The sequence below is a fragment of the Pseudopipra pipra genome, chromosome 2 (genome assembly GCF_036250125.1).
Source record: "Pseudopipra pipra isolate bDixPip1 chromosome 2, bDixPip1.hap1, whole genome shotgun sequence".
Taxonomy (NCBI): Eukaryota; Metazoa; Chordata; class Aves; order Passeriformes; family Pipridae; genus Pseudopipra; species Pseudopipra pipra.
In genome coordinates, this window is record NC_087550.1 from 116,281,233 (window position 1) to 116,298,629 (window position 17,397).

A 17,397-nucleotide genomic window follows, 5' to 3' on the forward strand; every position below is an offset into this window, starting at 1 on the left:
TTTCTTCCTTTCTTCCTTCCTTCCTTCCTTTCTCTCTCTCTTTCTCCTTTCATTTTATTCATTTATAGACACTAGAAGAGCAGCAGAGGATCCATCTTGAAGTGCCTTACCTGGGGCCAACCAGAAACCTGTGGAAGAGCTGGAAACTGGAAACAGAGGAAGGGCTGAATCCTGTATCATCCCTCTTGGTCCTTGGCACATTATCAGCCACAAGGGCCAGAAATCCCTGAGGGGACTGTGAAACCTCCAGGTTTGCAGATGATGCTGAGTAGTTTGAGGAGTCAAATGCCACAGTGCTGGTGAGGAGCTCCAGGAGGAACCTCCAAACACGGTGTGAGATGACAAAAAAGTGGCAGGTGAGCATCAGTGGAGGTTAATTTAAAGAAATACACCCGAGAAAGAATAACCAAACCTGGGTGTATGAGATGCTACACTTGAAAATGGGAGCTACTAGAAAGTGGATCACTGACAGCTCTCTGAAATCATCAGCTCAATGTGCCAAAAAGCCAAAAAAACCCCAGAAGGTGCCATGAGGAAGGGTATTGAGAAGAAATCTTTGTATTGCTGCTGAGCAAAACCTTGGTATGCCCTCACCTCAGACCCTGGGTGAGGTGCTGCTCTCCAGTGCTTGAGGAATAGAGAGCAGAGTGGCCAGGGGGGCTCCTTCCTTGTAGGTTGGACAAGATAAGAAGTCCTTAAGTCAGTAGTAAAAGAAAGGGGCAGGATTCCCCATGAAAGGGTGGGGGGGGTTCCATGGGAATGGACCAACAGAGGGTGGCCAGGTTTACTCAATCCTCCTCCCACTGGTGGAGATAAAATATGGGATAATTGATCCATCCTCTGCTCCTTTCTCCTGGTCCTCACCTGCACCTGACTTGGCTGAGAGCTGAGACCTGAGGTGAGTATGAGAGCAGGGTGCAGCACATAAATGTTTCCCAGAAAAGCCTCCTGGACATGGAGCATTTGTGGGTCACAGATTTCCCAACCCAGAGGTGTTGTTTTCTTTAGGATGGGATTCTACTTTTTTCTCTTTTTTTTTTTTTTTAAAGGAAAAAGAAGACTTTGAAGACGAAGTTTGTTATTAGAGGTGACGTGCCAACTGTGGGGAGGTGCCAAGTGCAAGACTTTATTTTGACTACTGTCTCATGAGGAAAGCTGGCAGCTGGAAGGGCAGGGAGGCATGTCCTGGAGAAGGTGAAGAATTTAGCCAGACTGCTTTCAACAGCCTCTTTGATGCTGGGTGGCTGAGAAAACAGAGCTGTGCTCTCTGTGGGACAAAATATCCTTTAATAATTGTCTTCTGGGTCACACTGGGTTACAGCTTGAACTGCTGCATGGACCCAATTCAGGCAGCAGACCAGGGTTTCATAGAATGGAATCATAGAATCATTCAGGTTGGAAAAGCCCTCCAAGATCATCGAGTCCACCCTGTGCCCCATCCCCACCTTGTCCCCCAGCCCAGAGCACTGAGTGCCAGGTCCAATCCTTCCTTGGACACCTCCAGGGGTGTCATTTAGCTTTCAGGCTGAATGAAGAAACAGTTCCGTGTTCAGGGAAAAGAGATTGCAAACAGAACTCGTACAGATTGAGAGGCCCATCAGTGCTTTGTAGCCACAGCGTGAGAAAGACACCCAGGTTAAAAAAAACCCAAACACATTCTTCATGACAGCCCACATGTTATTTTCCTGCAAAATAACTGTCTCCCTTTATCAGGATCACAGGTACTATGTAGCAGGGTTTGATTGAATATTAGGAAGAAATCCTTTCCTGTGAGGGTGGTGAGGCCCTGGCACAGGTTGCCCAGAGAAGCTGTGGCTGCCCCTGGATCCCTGGAAGTGTCCAAGGCCAGGTTGGATGAATCTTGGAGCAAGCTGGGCTAGTGGAAGGTGTCCCTGCCCATGGCAAGGGTTGGAACAAGATGATCTTTAAGGTCCCTTCCAATTCAAACCATTTTGTGATTCTTTTCCTTCACAGGGACAAGGAAAAGCAAGGCTGAAGAAGTGCCTGCAGCTGCTCAGAACCAGGGCCATGCTACAAGACACGTGCCCACCTTTCATCTCTTTCCACTTAGAATGGCACATCCCTAAAAAAAACCCCCCAAACCCATGGTTTTTAACATGCTGCCACACCAGAGTGACTGTGCTGAAAGCAACATCAGGGCAAGGCAAGTTTGGTAGACTGAAGGATCAAGAGGCCCAGAGGAATCATTTAATAATTGCATTTTTAGCTTTTTAAATATGCACAAATGTGTCCATATTTCCTGCTTTTGTGGAGGGTGGAGGGATGAAGAAGAGTATGAGATAAAGACAGCTGGCTTCCTTTGTACAAGACAGGAACAGTTTAAGCTGAAGTATCTTAACATCTCTGTTTTTCCATATATTCACCCATCACTTTACACTCAGATTCACAGCCCAGAACTGATATTTCTCCTTCAGAGGCACAACACAAAGGTGTTAACTTGAATTTATATCTAAACACAGAGTGGTTGGACACATTTAGCTTGGCTCAAGCCCACCAGCCTATGCACTCTTGCAGTATTTTCTCCAATAACCTTAAATTCTGACTGGTTTGGGGTTTTTTGGGTTATTTTTTTCATCCTGCAGAGGTTTTAGGTGAACAAGGGTTGAACCAACAAAAAATAAAGAAAGGAACTCCCTTGAAACTTTTCGAATGGAAAAGCACACACACCATTTTCTTTTCAAGAGGTTTTAATGAAGACTCATATTTTTAAACCTCTCACACTGTACAACACATTTAAATGTACATCAAGCTCAGATAAAAAATAAAGCTTTCTTACAAAGTATGTTTTTCCAGTGATTTTTTTTCCTTTTTTTTTTTTTTTTGCAGTAAAAATAGCTGCTACATAAAACCCTCCTGATCTTTGAAAAGGAGTCACAGTTATTTCCAAAAATAGAATTCATATTTTAATCATACAGAATAAACTGCAGGAAGAAGAGACAAGTGAACTGAAAAAATAAGGCTCGTATATAAATTTTTTTTTTTGTTTAAAAGTACATGCATAGAAGTTGAAAAAACATATGCCATTTACAAAGAAAAAAAAAGGTAATTTTATCCATATTCATATTTTCACTTTCAGTTATAGAAGAAACCACAAACAGGCCCTTTTATGTCCCAGAATACAACATTAGTTTCCTGTAAAAATGCCAAAGTGCACAAAGAATTGCCAGCTTTGGCAAAACTCTGAGCCAGCCCTCCCTCCCCCCCCCCCCATATTCATGCATACTGAGCACTTCTGTTGTCTCTCAGGCCAATTAAATATTTGCAGAAGGTTGTATATCCTAGACAAACATGAAAAAATCCCCCACATCTGATAAGTTTACATTCGTCCTATTTCAAAACCACACATACAATTAGTTTAATTTACACTATACAGTATCTGTTAAATAGGAACATTAGAGTTTCCAAAGGAATCACAGAATATATATATATAAACTCAATATTGAAATGGTATGATTTTCCTTCCCTTTCTGTTAAAGGGTGGGTTGTTTTTTTTGTTGGTTTTGTTGGTTTTTTTTTTTTTTGTTGTTAACAGTTGCTACATCTGGTTTTGGACACGGAGTGCTTATGTACCTGTGCAGCACATTCCTGGAGCAGTAATAACAATAATAATAATAATAATAATAAAACGTGCTTTAAAACAAAAGTACTATCGGTCTCCTCGCTGCTCGTTTTCAAATAAATTAGCTTTTCCTTTTTAAATAAAGATGCAACGATAACCTTTACGCGATAAAAGATGCACGACGCGAGACGTTAAGCGGTGACGGCGTCTTAAAAACATCTGAGCAACACTTCTGCTGCATCGCTGCTCTCTCACACCCCCAACCTTTGGTTTTAAAGCCACCCCTTTATTGACAGGGCGGCGTTAAAGTAGCCAAAAAACGCCTTTGGCGCGGCGGGAACGCCGCATCCCAGAGCATCCCGGAGCGTTTTCCGTGTCCCCGCCGCAGATCCAGGGGGCTGCGCCGACCGACAACACCCAGAGGCCCAAAACCTCCCTCCGGCTCTCGCGCCCGCCAAGGTCCCGATTCCCCCAAGAGCGGCGTCCCGGCCGGAGCACAGGCGGGAGAACAGGCTCCCTTCCCACACGGAGTCCCCACACCAGGTGGTCTTTCCCCCCTCTGCCCGGGCGGGGGGCTCAGTCCTCGGTGTCGGGCTGGACGCCCAGCATGGCGTGGAGCTCCTCGGCCGTGTAGCCCAGCAGGTTGTGGAGGTCGCAGACGAAGCGGTACACGTAGCGCTTCCCCGACGTCTTGTGGATGATGTTCTTGTCGTAGTAGTAGCGCAGGCCCCGGCTCAGCTTCTCGTAGTTCATCTTGGGCTTGTTTTTCCTCCTCCCCCACCGCCGGGCCACCTGCAAGGAAAGCCAGAAAAGAAAAGGGTTTATTAGAGTCGGGGTTTTCTGATAAATGCAGGTATTAAGGTCGTTTCCTCAGAGCGTTTGGTTCGCTTTGGGTGTCCCGGCCTTGGGTAGGGATCGGTGACCAACCCCACAACAGAATGTGCTCCGAGACAATTGTCAGCAGCAGCTTCAGGAGAAGAACTGGTGACCAACCCCACAACAGAAAGTGCTCCAAGACAACTGTCATCAGCAACTTCAGGAGAAGAATTGATGTCCAACCCCACAACAGAACATGCTCCAAGATAACTGTCATCAGCAACTTCAGGAAAAGAATTGGTGACCAACCCCACAACAGAACGTGCTCCAAGACAATTGTCAGCTGCAACTTCAGAGGAAGCAGCCCATAGCAAATGTCACTGAAAAGTGATACCAGTTTGAGGTGGATGGGTCAGAATGTGCTTGAGGAGACCAAATTTTAAAGGGATTTCACTGAAATCTCTTAAGGAATTTCTTAAGGGGAGTCGCTGAATATCCCGAGCTGGAAGGGTCCCACAAGGATCATCGAAGTCCAGCTCCTGGCCCTACACAGGACAACCCCAAAAATCACTGAATAACCCAAGTTATAAGGGTCCCACAAGGGTCATCAAAGTCTAACTGCCAACCCTGCATGGGACAACCCCCAGAATCACTCAATATCCCCAGATTGGAAGGGTCCCACAAAGGTCATCCATACACAACTCCTGGCCTTGCACAGGACAACCTCAAAAAAAAAATAAAAAAAAAAAATCACTGAATATCTTGAGTTGGAAGCATCCTACAAGAATCAAAGTCCAACTTGTGGCCTTGCACAGGACAACCCTAAAAACCCAACCATGTGCCTGAGAGCATTGTCCAAAGACTTCTGGAACTCTAGCACATTGTTTGCTCCCTCAGGAAAACAGCATTTCACCACTGATTTGCTACTGAGCAGCACAGGACAGCTCTTTAACTGAGAGGTGAATGATATGAAGTTCCTTGGAGTTAATTATTTATCCCTCCTCCCTCTTTTTAATAAAAAGACTTCAGTGGACTTTATATCCCACCTCTCAATAACATAACTTCCCTAGTGATAACAGTGTCAGAAAATGAAAGTGCATCCTATTTATTTTTAATGACCAAAGTTATAAGTTCCCGAAATACTTCATTTCAGGTGGCAGTTCAGACCCTAAATCTTTTTGTTCACCACAATTAGCCACATACCTCATCTGGATCAGCAAGTTTAAATTCCCATCCATCTCCTGTCCAACTAATGAATGACTGACAGGACTTGTCAGTCAGTAATTCCAGCAGGAATTGCCACAGCTGTATAGGTCCACTGCCTGTTGGCAGAGAGAGGGAGAAACCATAATTAATACTTCTGCAAGCTCTCACCACAACCACGTGCATGTGACCAGACTCATATTCAAGAACACATCTTGTAATTACTCTGATTTATCTTTTTTTAAAAATCAGAAAGAGACCTAAGGTTTTACTCTATAGCACAAACCTCCTAAACATGTTAAAATTAAAACAAGTCAGCTTTTTCATGGAAACACAGGATTTGACTCAAGTTGGGTCTTTGCCTTTCATATGGATCCCTCATCCCTCACTCCCATCTCCCAACCAGCTGCATTTCAAGCTCCAGGGCTTGTCCAGCACTCCTTGGCTTGGCAAATGTTTTGGAGGACAAACCAATTTCAGCAAGGACTACGGGAATAAGGCTTTAGCAGGCAAGCCAACACCGGTGGAAATTCCCAAATGTGGGAGATTTTGTCCCAGTTTCCCTCTTTTTCAAACAGATCAACAAGTGTATTTGATTTTCATGTGTCCTGACATACCTGCCTGTTCTTGCTGTGGGTGGATAATCCCATGAAGCTTTGTTTAGTGACATTTAAAACTGAAACTCTCCCTGACTAGTGGTCTCTACCCCCATGGCACACACTTATGGAGAATACTGATGTCACCTAAGAAGAGGAGTGACCATTTTGCTCCACAACTTACCAGTGAAGCCAGCCAGGATGGCTGCTGGTATAACTGGTTTCCCTTGCTCCACAGGATCGCTCCTTTCTTGAATATAGTCTTTGAAAGACATTGTAGGTTTGCTCAGGCACAAGGACTGGCTACAGTCATCCTCAAAACTCTCGTAGGATGGCACACGCTGTAAATCCACTAGGGAAGATTGGCTGTTCCAGGACTGCAACATGGAATCTGAGCTTTCATAGCTCTCTGCACCGCTGTCACTGGACTCGTGTTCTCTCAGCTTACCTTTATAAAATAAAAAAAAAAAATTGTGAATTGTTAGTGGTTTTTTCCCCCCTCCTTCTCAATCCACCCTGCACATATAAATTATGCAAAGGAGCAAAACACATTCAGAACGTGGCCCTGGACCAGCGTTTGTCATGCAAGATAACGACTCACCAGAATTATCCATCAGCAAATTCAGGTTGTTCCTTGGGAAATCCTGGTTTACTGTGCAGTAGTTCACACCAACAGCATCTGCTTGGGCTTTAGGGAACAATGAAAACTCTTGTTCAGGGTTGAGGAGATTCGGTGCTGTGGAAGTCTGACAGACGTCAGTCAGGAGGCTGGGTTTGGGATAACTGAGGGCTTTAGGGTATCCAGGCATTTGCATTCCATAGGAGTTCTGATCTACATTAACGGCTAAAAACAAGAAATGAAAGAATTAGATTATTTTCCCTGCAGACCCTTAAACAAACTAATACACTAAATACACCAAATCAGATTCTGCAAATCTCCCTCCATAACCTGCCAGCCACAAATGTCTATTGTTTGTTCTCCAAGGAAACAACGGGGCTACAGGAAAAAGGGGGAAGTTTAAGGTGGTTTTAAGTAAGGCCCTCACCATTGAGTGGTATAATCAGGTTGAGCTGAAGATTGTGGTAGAATAAAATACAAAAATCAATCAATCTGAGGGAGCCAGCACTGCATCCCACACACTTCCAAAAGCTCTGCTGCACTTCCACAGCCTTTAAAAAGCCTCAGCATAAAACTCTTGCTGCTTCCCAGTAAATGGTAGTTTTTGCCTCTGTTTTCTACAGATGGGAGTGGTCATTCTGCTCCACAGATGGAGGGTTTGGCATTCCAAGAGGAAATTTAATTTTCTCCAAGCCTTTGCTCTTCAAAAGATTTCCGATATAAATTAGATGACAATTAAACAATACAAGGAAAGAAGGCTGCAGCAATTGAACTCAAATGTTCTCCTCAAGCACAGGAACTATTCTGGTGCTTTTTGTTTTTATACTGGAATCTGTGACACCCTTAGAAGTAACTGAAAGATGTAAAAAAAAAAAAAATAAATGACAATTTCTAAAAAATACTTACTTAAGGAATTATTGCTGACCCAGTGAGGAACAGAGGTGAGATGAGAGTTCTCCACATACTGATCCTGTGTTTTCTCTTGGCTGTCTGGGGAGAGGAGAAAAAGGAAATTTGGGGTTATAGTTTTAAAGACATGACCTGTGTGCCATGAAAAGCTTCTGAATCTTTTGAGTATTTTGGGATCAACGCTCACAAAAATTTTACTAACACAATATTGCATTCTTTCTCTTGACAAAAACCACCCCAAAATACCCAACCAACTTCCAATAGGCTTGAAAACCATCACACCAATTGAATTTTAACATAAAACTGGTAAACAACAATAATTGCAGTGTGTTTCAAGGTCCAACTCTTGGTTAACTGTTTTTTTTTTTTAATGAGGTATTTACAGTGGTCTTATCCTAAGCTCATTTATTTCAGTGATTTTTCCCAAATAAAACCTGACCACAATAGGTACTCAGCCTTGCATACCAAGGACATATTAACAGTTCAGATAATAGTAACCAAGTTTTACAGTTTATATGTAATAAAAGCTCTTCATAGTGAAACTGGTGTTGAGACAGAGTCCCATATCTGTTTCTGCCAACAGAGCCCTAAACCAAAAAGCTCTTTCTGGCTCTCTAACTACCTTTTATCATCTGTTCCAGGTGTTCCCACAGAATATCACCCACATAGTCAGGTGCCAGTTCCAGGAAACGCTCCTTGCCCAGGTTGCACAAGTCTTGCCCACTCATAAGAAACTGGTGGAAGTTCACATTTGCCAAGCTAAACTCATTGGTAGCCCATGAAAGCCACTGGCAAACTTGCTGTTCAGTCCACAGCCAGGGATCTGCAAGACAGAAAGGACACTTAGAGCATTTAGAGGCAAATCCTGACCTTTGCCAAATGATCTTCATTAGAGAGCGGTGAATTTAAAAAATAAATTTGTTTACACAAGTTACTTAGTTCCCAGCGAATTCAGAATGAATGTGTTCTTGAATTTAAAAACCCCACAGTCCTCTCTTTTCCTTCTGCATTCACTGGGATGTCCTCAGCATAGCTGATTCTCTCTCATGCTGCCAAAACATGAGCCCTCCATGGACCCTTTTTTAACACCAGCAAGCCTGGGCTTTCCAAGTCAAGCTGTGCCAGATTCACATAGGATCCATTCTTGTATTTCCTACTGACATCACCCTTTCTCTTTTCAAAGAGCTGCTATTCAGCCTCCCCCTTTAGCATTAAAAAAAAAAAAAAAAAAAAAGGGCTCTTATAAATAGCAAAACACTTACTATTTGGGATACCCAGCCGACACTGTTCCTTTGTGAAACCACTGAAAGTATCTTTCAAGGCCTGACTCATCACAGCCTTGCTGCATGGGGTTAACAGAGGCAATTCACAGTTGTTGGACTCTGGGAGAAAGAAAAGGGGTGGAGGGGAGAAAAAGATACATTACATTTTAAGCCAGGGGAAGAAGACACGGGTTTTTGCTATTTGAAGCATTAAAAAAAGATGTTGGAAAGTCAGTGTTTTAAAACCAGAGCCAAACAGCACAGATCCACTTCCTAAAATCTCTGTGCTACTCATTTGATAAGACTGAATCACTAATTAGAGCTTTGCAGCTTTCCATGACATAGATGATCCTTATTTACCCTTAGTACTTATATAAAGTGCCTTCATTGCAGGGAAACTTCACTATTGTTTTTTGGGTGGTGTTTTTAAGGAAATAAGACTGCTTATTCCTATTTTGCCACCTACAATTTGACCCCAGATTTCTTTATAACTCCAGTCTTCAATTAGTTTGAGAGTTAAACAACTGACAGGAAGGTTGTGGAGAGCCAGTCTGCACCATTTAACTCTGTATATCAGACCTTTCCATGCATCTCTCCATCACCCAAGGACATGGCTCAACAGATTTTTCTATCATCTGAACCAAACAAGTGTGACTGGTAACAAGCTGGTACCCAGAGGGCAAATAGTGGAACAGAACACCATTAAATACCAGCATAGATCACTAATCCACTTAACTGATCCTTAAATGTACAAGTAGATCTCATTTTAAGGCCAAATTTGGCTTCCACTCAGTGTTTCATATTGGGCAATTTTCACCAGAAGATGCCTTATTTTATCACAGAATGGTTTGGGCTGGAAGGGACCTTAGAGCTCATCCAGTTCCACCCCCTGTCATGGGCAGGGACACCTTCCACTAGCCCAGGTTGCTCAGAGCTCAGTCCAACCTGGCCTGGGACACTTCCAGGGATGAATTTCTGCAGCTCTTGCTCTCCCAGACTATCTACAGGCTCCACTTGACCCAGCCTGTGCTTAACTTCTGTCTTTACCACACCCTTCCTAATATCTGCTGGGACTTGCTTTGCTGACCAGAGCAGGTGACTGATTAAAATCACATTAGAACAAAGCACGTGTGGTTTTCTGAGGTTTGGGGTTTGTTTTTCCCTTCCCTAAGGGGAGATAAAAGCAGCATAAGGTAAAATATCCACATTTTGGACAAAGCTCCCTGTTTTGTCAGGCATTTTAGGCGAGGATTTGTAGAGAACTCTTGGTAAATACTGTCCTACACACAAATAAAAGTCATAAAATCTGTAAACATCTCCATCTCATTTTTTTATGGTATGGAATAAAATATAATGGGATTTAACACCAGAGGGTCAAAAAAAGGAGCTTGCAGAATACTTGCATCTTAATTATGGTTGAGATGTTGCAAGTCTGAAAACACACAAAACTTTTTTAAGGTTTTTAAACTCTCAGTTCTGCTTTAACACCTAGTAAGGCTTCTTCTGTGAAGAGTCAGCCTACAAAGCTACTGAATCCCAGTTCTTATTCCCTTTCAGCACAGAGAACAGCAACTATCCACAAAGCAACCCACATGACAGAACACAGGAGTCTGTGCACTTAAACCACTACTTTCTAGGGAAATCCATGTTGCACTTGTAAAAGTACAGCCAGGAAGTGTTAGTTAGACCCCTCAAACTCCTGACCTGCTGACCATGCTAAAGGAACAGAACAAAGAGTTACCATAAGAAGTGGAATCAAATCCCGTTGGCACTTCTTGAAGCGTCTGGTCTTCATTCAGTGAGAAAAAATACCCGGCAAAGAGAGCATTTGAGCCGTCAAAGGTGTCAAACGCCGGCTGACGCTGCAGAGGAACAGAACAAACCAAAGGCAACGTCAGCATTTCGCTCCAGAAGTGAGAACTTCACTGCTAGGAAGTGTCTGGGCTGGGTTTCCTAGATTTGGAGATCGAGAACTTGTGCTTTTGAAAAGAGAACCACAGTGAGGGCACAGCTTCTTGTACGTGGATAAAACCCAGCCACCAGCGTGGGGTGGGGGGATGTTCTGCAGGTTACAGTAAAGCCAAATAAGGATATTCTTAGTTTTCCTGGAATTGAGGCTTTTAACAATAGAGAATGCATATATGTGCGTGTGTATATATATATATATATATATATGTATTTATTTCTAGGTAAATTTTAAAGAAATCCTCATTTCCTTAACCCTTTAAATTGACTATCCACTTAATAGCAGAGGCAGGAGCAGTAAATCATAGGAAAACAACTGCCAGGGCAAGACCTACAGTAGGTTTATGCAGCTTCCTTTTGTAGAAAAAAAAAAAAGGAAAAAATTAATCTGAATCACATCACTTGAAACTATACAGCCAGCTTAAAAGGACTTGGGGAAAGATGTTACTCCTTTGCTGAGATTTTTATATTTCTGAGTTACTGGTTTTGCAGTATTTTGAAGTCTTTCAAGTGCTCAGTGAAACGCTTCCAGTTTCATTATCCAGAAAGGGATAAACAGGACTGATAAAAGTGTTCCAGATAAAAAGGGGGTTCTATTGTTATATTGACAGCATTCAATAAATATTGTTATATTTTGAACACTTTAATCCCTTCAACCTGACACATGTGCCAACTGTGTGTGCTGGAACTACTGGTACCTTATTAGATCCCCCATCCACTTAGTCTTTGGGGGGCAGAAAGAATGCTAAGAGAGGCGGAAATAATTTCAAAAAACAACTTATGCAACTTCCCTGTTAGTCACAAAGAACCCATATCTGCAATATCTTGAGGCACAGATGGATACAAGTTGCCACTGAGATTTTTAAAAGCACCTGAGGACAGAACATTGTTCTGGAAAACCACAGCCTGCTCATGGCAGCTACTGCAGCTCAGGGAGCTGGAGACAAACTTGCAGATGCTTCTTTGTTTTAGGCAAACACTTGGTTTGGCAGTTCATGCCAAAGGAGAGGATTTAGCACAGGACAAGGCAAAGATTTTTGAGGGCAGCAATGCAAAAAGTGATCTGAACCGCGTTCCTGGAACAGCAAACGAGCATTAATGTTCCTCCACAATCCCAAACTTTTCATGTCACCACAGCCAGGATCACACCTTGGCTAAAGGTTCAGAAACCTCCCTGGCCAGCAGAGACAAATTGTGTGCCTTTGGTTCAGGTACCCCCCCAGGCAGAGGCAGAGCAACCCCAACTGTATAAAACAATAAGAGCTGCCAAATCTGCCGGTAAAAGATTCTTTATACATTACTAGATAAAAGCACTGAGTCATCACCAGCACCTCAAAGAAAGGGCAAGTTCTTTCAACACAATCTGGAAACTCCTGCATTTTGTGTAAATAGCTGACCCTTATCCTGAGTCACTGGAAAAAATGCTGTGGCATGTGAATGAGTAAAATCCATACCATGGTAGTCTCATATTTCAAAAAGGAGAAGATTAATGTTTAAGCAGGTTCTTGATTTAATAGTAGTAAAAAGGGAAAAATAGTGTAGAATAAAGTCTGCTTGTTCTATCAGTTATGCAACTCTTTTAATTGGCCTTTTAACCTAAGAGTAATTATTACAGAATTAAATAAATGTGAACAGCTACAAAATAGTAAAATACAGGTCTCTGCTTTGACTCAATTCTATGATAACTGAATAACTGCTTAAAACAACCACTGTGTTACAGAGCACAAGGCTGTTAAATTGGGGGATCTCTTGGATTGTACTGTTGCTGTGAGGAGAAGAAAAAAAGCTAAGAGGGGACACAAAACACCAGAGCAGTCAGCACACCAGTCTCACTGACTGATTCCTCAAAACATGGACACTCCTCAAAATTAATGAGAGCCAAAAGTGTATCCCTGACCTTTATTTGGTTTACATTAATCAGTGCTGTGTGAAAAACTGACACTGGGATTAAAATGCAACTTGCAGGAATGGGGAGGAGGGAAGCCCTTAAATGCTGAATCTTTACAGTCTGCTGCTCATTTGACTTCAGTTTGTAAATCCCTCTCAAAACAAGATAACAGACACAATCTAAAGGTAAAATATATTAAATAAGTATCTTTGTTTTCTCACAATGTAATGGATTTCCATTAGTAACAGTTGCAAGTAGTAAGTGAATAACCTGCTTTTATTCCATACAATGCTTGGGAATTTACCAAACCCAACCAGTCCTATCAGAACAGCCCTCTGCCAGTCTTAAAGTTATACACAAAGACCACCCCTGGTGCCCATCCTTTAACCTTTACTTAAGCCCAGGTTCCACCACCAACAACAAATTTGAGCTCAGCCCTTACCTACCTCTCATTTTCAAAATCTTAGGATTTAGGGAAGAGAGAGAGGGAGCCTCCTTGGGGAAGAGGGTTGAGGGGGCAAGATTTACACCTTCCTATTTCAGTTCTGCTTTTCACACCTCTGTGGAACTCAGGGGGAATACTGTGGAAGATGAGAGGGTACAAGGTTTCAGTTAAAACCTGTGTTGCCCTTCAATTAAAACCTGGCTTATCCCATTCCTGTGCAATAAGAACACAATAAGTTCATCAGCTGGGAGATGCCCCAGGCGGGTTTAGGAGGTGACAACTCGGGAGAACTCACCTTGAGCATTCCTCTGTACATGTTCGACACAGGAGCTACTTGATCCATGTTCCTGAGCCCAAAATCACTCATCTGAAAAATGAGAGGGGTCACATGAAAAAAAACACTGCCATGTAGGAAGCAAGCAGACGTGAACAGATGCATCCGACTGCTCCAGTGCAGACCATGGAACAGCTCATGGAATGAGATACAGGCAAAGCTTTCCTCCTCATTGCCAACATCCCAACCACACAGGGCACAGTTCCCATCCTGCTTTCAAGCAGCTTTTTAACTGGAAGAGCTTTCACAAAGATTCTGCTAAGTCTGAAAAGCCCACAGAATTCCTTTGCCCACCAAGTATCTATTTCCTTGGACCTTTTCCAGCTTTCACCCATTATCTTCAGCCTTCAGCTTTGTGTTATTTTTGCTTACTGTATTCCCACTCACAGGCCATGATTCACTTCAGATTTTGGCTTTCAAAGGGAAGGAAGAGGAGTGACAGTGATACACCTTCACCTGCTGCATTCACCTCTCTCACCCCTTTCTGAATAATCATTGAAGCCAATACTCAGCACCAAGAGCCTCCTGCCTTTACCAGGCAGAGCATCTCCAAACCATGTTATCTCGGCACAATTTCTAAACACAGGATTACCATATTTATAAAAGCTCTAGAGGGCCTAAGTTTGAATTGAAATGGGTTTACACAGTAAAATACCCTTTTTAAAGAGCTGATAATGAGACCACTGTCAGTATGTTGATGCCATTGAAGTCAAAGCTTTATCATATAGCCCTTATTACCAGGAATAGGGTTGTGAGAGGCCTGTGTAACTTGTTCTCCCATACATCACTTAAGGAAAAGAGTGATAAGATTCATATCCTCTTACTGACCTATGGGAGAGATGAAACACAGGGAATAAAGCCAGTTTTATGGCCTATTGTTCAGGTTTATTGTGATGCTGCAATTCAGGTGTCAGGAATGATACCTTATCAGGCTACACTCTCAACAATTTTCCTTCCCCTTTTTCACAGCATTGGGCTAAATTCTCCTACTCCCCAAAAACTTCCTGAAAACATGCACTTGTATTTAAATAGTCACATAAGACACTATCAAGATTTCCACAAAACTGTGATCACTTATTACAAGTCAGTTCTCTCATTAGCCATGTTACCACAAGGCAAAAAAGTAAATACAATCTTAAATTCAGAAAGAGGTGGCAAATCAGGAGCTTAACAAAATAAGCCCAGCTTGTTAAAAATGACAAGACACTCAAAAGCTGTCCATATAAATAGGGAGGGAAATAAAAACATTCAACAGCCAATGACAAGGAGCCCTTTCATCTTCTTAAACAGCTGATCACTTGAAAATAAAAAATAGGAAAATAACAAAAATAACATGAGTCCTTAACCTGAAAGGCCTATTTCAACTTCACTGTTATCAGACAGCAGTATCAGGCTTGAAATTGAAATAAAATAAGATAACTGACTTTGAAAAGAACATTCAATAACGTTAGCCAAAAAGTGCAATCTACTGAATGATGTTTTTTACCTCAAACAGCACGTACAAATATTTGATCTAAATTACACATCTCATTGAGCAGCAAAGAATTTTACACAGCGTGAGTCTCACTCAGCAAGCATCCTAATCTGTTCATTAAATTTGCCACAGTTTAAACAACTGTTTATCCTTGTGTTCGGCTTCTAAAAAAACATACAGCGATTTTTAACACCCTTCTGGTTTTGCTTTTGAATTCTGCTCTGGTGTCCCGGGATAACTGGCTGTAAGCCTGAGAGATTTGAGAGTATTTGGGAAGATATTTTAGGTATATTCAGCAAGTTGAGGTCTGATCCCCGGCTAGGGCTAGAAATAAGATTTCTGGCACTTGTGTGCAATTCTGACCTCTCCAACAAATCCTGTCAGGCGTTTTCCCGTTGACTAAAAAGACTGGGATATTCTCCTTCCTGGCTTTTTTGTTTGTTTGTTTGTTTGTTTTTTTAGGGATGTTTAGGGTCCTAAGACAAAAGGTTTATACCAAGTGTTCATTCCACGGCATTGCTCATTAACCCGAGTCCCTGTTTCTCCATGCTAGGCTGCTCCACGGCCTTGCTGGAAGGAAAGCTTTGGAAAAACTAGACCAGTCGACTAACATATGAAGATCCTCAGCGTGTTTTGCAACACTCCAGTTTTCCTCCTCCGACCAAGTATCTGAAGCAAAGGAATTTCTGTATCGTTTGCTCATCGCACACCAGCTTTCTCCCATCTGCAGCACAAATTCCCAGCCCCGAGATACAGAACCATTGCGGAGTTCTCACCAGGCAAGCAGAGCTGAAAAGGCACCGCGGATTTTCACGGCACAGAGGGTTAAAATCTGGCTTTCTGCTGGGCTTAGAAAGCTCCTGTTTAAGTTCAGAAAACACTCCGGTGTGACTGGGCCTCACCTCCAGCTCCTCCACTAATGCTGATGACTGCTGCTTGCCAGCTATAATTGGTTTAACTGGCAGGACACCTTCTACAACACCCCCGCATAGCTGAGTGGGTGAACCAGAACAGGGTCAACAGGATCAGGCACTTATTAACTAATACTCCTGAATTCTGATCGCCTTCTTTTCAGCAACAGCCAGGTGCTTGCCCACAGCTGGATTCAGCTGGGAAGCATCCACATGGAGAACCGAGGCGTGCTGGTGCCCTCAATGTATCTAATGTACCTCCACTGTTATTTTTCCTTGAGGTTTTTATACATATATACATATTTCTGGAGGAGGGAAGGGTGCGGATAATGTGTCTGGTTGTCGTTTTTTCTTCTAAACGGGAATTTTTTCAGATAAAAAAAAAACCAACAAAAAACCCCAACCAAACAAAACCAAAACCACAGCTCCCTAGCAATAGGTTAGGATCCAACCGGAGCACCGATTCCCCGCGCAGCCCCCGAGCTCCCCAAGCGGGAGATAGCCGGGAGCCGGCATGACTTCTCGCACACATGACACACTTCGCCCACATGAAAGTTCGATGGGGGAGATCACACAGCCCAACGTTTTTTTTTTTTTCTTTTTTTTTTTCGAGTCCCTTTAAAGTCCTAACCAAATCCAGAGCGCGCTGCCCATTAACCCCTTCCTGCCGGCTCCCCTCCGCCCGCAGCTCCACCATCGCCCCCGGGGGAGGCCGATCAGGGGGCCCGGGGGATGCGGGGGCTGTGATGGGCATCCCCAGGGGGGACGCGGAGACCACCGGGAGGCCGCGGAGACCCTTCGGCAGAGGCGCGATCCCTCCGGCGTGGAACGGGTCGGAGCGCTCGGACCTGGAAGGGGTCGGGGCGCTCGGTCGTGGAAGGGGTCGGGGCGCTCGGACCTGGAAGGGGTCGGGGCGCTCGGACCTGGAAGGGGTCGGGGCGCTCGGACCTGGAAGGGGTCGCACCGACGAGCCTCCCCCCTTCCTCTCTCCCTCCTCTTCCCTTCCCTTCCCTCCCCGCGGCCGCCCCCGCCTCACCTGGCCCCCGATATCCCGGCGCTCCCGCGCGTCGCTCCCGGGGAGGCGGCACCGGCACCGCGCACACGGAGAGAGTCCAAAACAACGAGGCGCCGGGAGCCAAAATATCCTCGATGTGGCCGCGCCGGCCAACAACAACAACAGCGGGGCCGATCCCGGCGGAGAGTCGCGGAGAAGGAGGAGGGGCGGGAGCAGGGAGGGCAGGCGGGTGCCCGGCGGTGCGTGGGCGCTGCCGGCCGAGCCGCGCTGGTGCCCCGGCCCGCGGCGCTGCGCTGATGCTGCGCTGGTTCCGCGCTGATGCTCCGCCGGTGCCTCCCCGCTCTGTGCCGCCCTCCCGCCCTCGCAGCGGCTCTTCAGCG

At 44.1% G+C, this 17,397-nt stretch overlaps 1 protein-coding gene across 1 annotated transcript; it reads right to left on the reverse strand.

The window, feature by feature from the left end:
• Positions 1-2,690: 2,690 nt before the first annotated feature.
• ETS2 (ETS proto-oncogene 2, transcription factor) lies at positions 2,691-17,169 on the reverse strand. Its single transcript, XM_064647045.1, has 10 exons — positions 17,039-17,169; positions 13,579-13,650; positions 10,727-10,847; positions 8,986-9,105; positions 8,346-8,546; positions 7,721-7,804; positions 6,797-7,039; positions 6,380-6,643; positions 5,600-5,718; positions 2,691-4,372 (listed from the first exon to the last, which is right to left on the reverse strand). Exons 2-10 carry the CDS (start codon positions 13,648-13,650, stop codon positions 4,157-4,159), a joined length of 1,440 nt encoding a protein of 479 aa, XP_064503115.1. The 5' UTR covers positions 17,039-17,169; the 3' UTR covers positions 2,691-4,156.
• Positions 17,170-17,397: the final 228 nt, after the last annotated feature.

Coding starts and splice junctions, on each gene's coding strand:
- ETS2 (XM_064647045.1), bottom strand. CDS start 13,650: ATGAGTGATTTTGGGCTCAGGAACATGGATCAAGTAGCTCCTGTGTCG. Junction 7,805..8,345: donor CCTGGAACAGATGATAAAAG/GTAGTTAGAGAG, acceptor TCCTCTCCCCAG/ACAGCCAAGAGAAAACACAG. Junction 5,719..6,379: donor CATCCTGGCTGGCTTCACTG/GTAAGTTGTGGA, acceptor CTCTGCCAACAG/GCAGTGGACCTATACAGCTG.